Source organism: Haliaeetus leucocephalus, unplaced genomic scaffold, assembly GCF_000737465.1.
Source record: "Haliaeetus leucocephalus isolate CR32 unplaced genomic scaffold, Haliaeetus_leucocephalus-4.0 Scaffold159, whole genome shotgun sequence".
Classification (NCBI taxonomy): Eukaryota; Metazoa; Chordata; class Aves; order Accipitriformes; family Accipitridae; genus Haliaeetus; species Haliaeetus leucocephalus.
In genome coordinates, this window is record NW_010972595.1 from 721,285 (window position 1) to 724,809 (window position 3,525).

At 38.1% G+C, this 3,525-nt stretch overlaps 1 protein-coding gene across 1 annotated transcript in view; it reads right to left on the bottom strand.

The window, feature by feature from the left end:
* Positions 1-325: 325 nt before the first annotated feature.
* Positions 326-3,525, bottom strand: part of LOC104828631 — a 6,792-nt gene continuing 3,592 nt past the window's right edge. Inside the window, 5 exon segments of the mRNA XM_010562421.1 lie at positions 326-461; positions 2,257-2,329; positions 2,954-2,977; positions 3,209-3,254; positions 3,257-3,307. Of these exon segments, the coding sequence (XP_010560723.1) occupies positions 429-461; positions 2,257-2,329; positions 2,954-2,977; positions 3,209-3,254; positions 3,257-3,307 (227 nt within the window). The 3' untranslated portion in view covers positions 326-428.

Genomic DNA, 3,525 nt, shown 5'->3' on the forward strand with positions numbered 1-3,525 from the left:
TGGCTCACGACTTGGGTTTTATATAGATTTGGGCCATAAGCAAATGCAACAGATGTAGAAAAACTGAAGACTGACAGCAACTGGAACATAACTATTATTTTTCCATTCCATCAACCAGTTATAAGACTAACTCGTGCACTTACATCACAGAACACAGTAACTAACAAAAAGAAAGCCTTTTATTCAGAAAAAATTAGTGCATCTTTACAAGAAAGTCATGATTGCAACTTAGAAAATCAGCATTATCATTAGCAATGCACCTTTCCTGAGGGGGAAATCCTTGTCTTTTATGAAATGTCAACTGCAAGAGTGTGTAAACAAAACAAACAACCCACGTCAAAACCCACCCACACCCATACCCCAAAACCTCTGTTTAGATTACATATATATATATGTAACATGTCTTCACAGATGACAACTGTGTCAATTTATACTTCAGGTCCTTCTCCTCCAGGAACCAGCTATAAAAGAAGACGACAATTTTGTATTAGTGCCATAGATTTGAGTTTTACAAACCCATACGTGACAGTTCCTGCTCTACAACATTTCAGCAGATGGAGACTGCATTTGTAGACCACAAAAGTGGGTTTTAGATTCAATATTATCTTCCTCTCCCAACAGAGGAAGTCAGTTACTGCCAGAGAAGCACATGCCACAAAGAATCTCCAAAATACAAAGAATGTTTAACAAAACACAAAGGAGTTCCTAGATAACATACATTTTGGTTTTTGTCTTTGTTATTCACTTCAAGGAGATGATTCTGTCTAGAAACACTACAGCTCATTTTTAAAACAACAAAGAACATCCTTCCTTTCATGAAGAAGTTCTCCAATTGCCAATTCCTCCCCACACTGTCACTGTACTGGGAAGCTGACTTCCTCTTTCCAACTTCTATTGCTAAGCAGAGCCCAAAAACTAATAAAGAGCCTGAACCCTTCTACAGGCAGCAGGAAGTAATTTTCCTGGGAAGAAAGTAAAGAACTGAACAACAGAAAAATAAATACAAAAGGAAAAACATGAGTAAGGGAAAAAAGAAGAGGACAACCATTGTCTTTACTGATACATTCTTAATAATTAGCTGAGCACTTCCAAAGATAAAGAGCATTGCTGCTTTCGGGACTGAAGTAAGAAAAAGTCTAAAGTATATAGTCTTCCTGACGTGGCAAGATGTGTCTGCAAAAGAGACACAAGATCTAATACAGAAACATATCTACATCTCACTGAAAATTTGCACTCTAAGAATCACTGGCTTCTGCTTCAAGGGCAGTATACCACCAACTTAACTGGATGGTAATAATTTTACCCCATACAAGAAGTCAGAACAAGCACTATCCTTTCAGGAGGCAGAACAATAACGAAAGCAGAAAAAGGTTTAGAAATTAAGTCAAGATGGCACTTGCTCAGACACACAGTGAGGAGGTGCAAGGTAGGTAAGACAGCAAAATGGATATTATTTCTCGTTCGCACAGAGCTGACTTCAACTCAAGTCGGTCTTCCTCTCCTCTTCCCACAAAATTAGGAATACCCTTACGTAGGAAGTCCAGACTTTGTAGCCATCTATGCAGACAAGCAAAAAACTACTCTGGGTCTGCTTCTGTGGTATTTAGGAATTCAGTTTAGGGATGCATAATCACACATTTAATTACTGTTTCAGTACTGATCTGCATACAGATCAGTACATCTACAGCAGATGATAAACTAAAAATTATAGTGCTTCTGATTTGGTATAATCCAACAGACCTCCAGATTTTTTTCAGAGCACGTAAAGGTACAGCTCTCTGGGCATCACACGGTATCGTAACTGCCAAACAACTTAACAACCTTGTAAGCATCCAAACTGCTACAAACACATTTATACATACAATAATGGATGAAATGTAGATGCATTCCACCTACACACTTACGCAGGCAAACACTCACGAGTTAAAAGCCAATGTATGAACCAGCCTATGGAGTGCTTAACAAAGCCAGTGATTCCCTTGCACACCTGAAGACCAGAAGAACATTCACCAAGATAAAATTAGGGCTGTGCTCCTTTTTTTTTTTTTTTAATAAACTGTAACATATACCAACTAAGACAATAAGACCACTTTTCCAGCATCATTCATACACACATATGCCCTGGAAGCTACTTAAAAGTACCTTATATAATGGAACTGTCTGGAAAGCACAGCTTAAAGTAGTTGAACTCAATTACTGATCGATTTACAGGTACAGAAAATAAACGCATGCAGCTTTTTAACAACGATGACTTACCATTGTTATGTTATTTCCATTTAGCAAAATCTGGTCTAGCTTTGTGATTCTTCTGCCCTCAGGTGTAATCTCACTGAAGCAGCATTAGAAAAAGTAAGGAAGAACATATAACCAGGGACAACGATTCCAGTTTTGATTACAGAACTGACATAAATCTCTACATTAAGATGACAGTTGTTGGAACTAACAAATAAGCTGGCCACACTGTGGCGTAATCTTGATAAATTGACCACCCGGATAAAGAAAGCTACCTGGCAACTAAAAAGATCCGTTGTACTTTTCTGCTCAGTACACATAAGGATACAGATTCACCCTCTACATCTTGGCAAACCTCAAAATAGGTTTTGAATAGCAACATGGCACAACAAAGTAATAAAAACTTAGCTTTAAGTCTGCTAACTTTCTAAATCTTTGCCTAGACCTTAAGGAAATGTAAAAGCAAACAAACTACCAGGAAGTTCAACACACAATCCACACAAAGTTGAGGCTACAAATTAGGAACCTGATTACAAGTATAAATCATGCAACAGCTACTCTATGACATGGCTGTCCTGAATAGATCACCCTCTATAGTTTAAGTCCAAGGTGCAAACCATTCAGCTGGCAAGTATTCAAAAAATATAAAAACACTTTGCTTATAGATCTTACACAATATTTTTCCTCAGGGAACTAAACAAGAGGTAGGAACAATACTTACAATTCTGTAACGTCTTCTATCACTGTACCTGAAAATCCAGTTTCAAGGAAAATAAGGCCCCAAATTTTAAAATAAAACTATTTAAAGTTATTTCCATTTTATACTGAGCTGTGATTTTATCTGTAAAATAAAAAAACAGAATAATACAAGTGACCTGTACAAAAAGGCTCTTCTATCCGGTGAACTCAAACCTCCCAAAAGCAGTAACATAACTGAGCTGGAGCATAAACCGGACAGCATTAAACGCTTCCGTCAAAGGATACAGAGTCATCAAATCCTAGAAGCGTTCCAACAACTTCTTGTCACTCTTCATCACAATACAAATGCGTGAACCTATGCATCTGTCCACGAGCTCTGCAAAGAAAAACAAAAATAAACTGAAAGGCACAAGAGATTGTTTCACAGAAGATGCGTTTTTCGAGCAAAAAACCTTAACGTTGTGGCGGCAAAAAAACCTAACTGCCACGGGCACTGGTAAAAAACACGAAAAGAAGGGGGGAAAACAAAAGAGGCAGGACAACAGGCATTAAAACCCCACGCTTCCTCGCACGCCCTACCGCTGCTAGCACCTC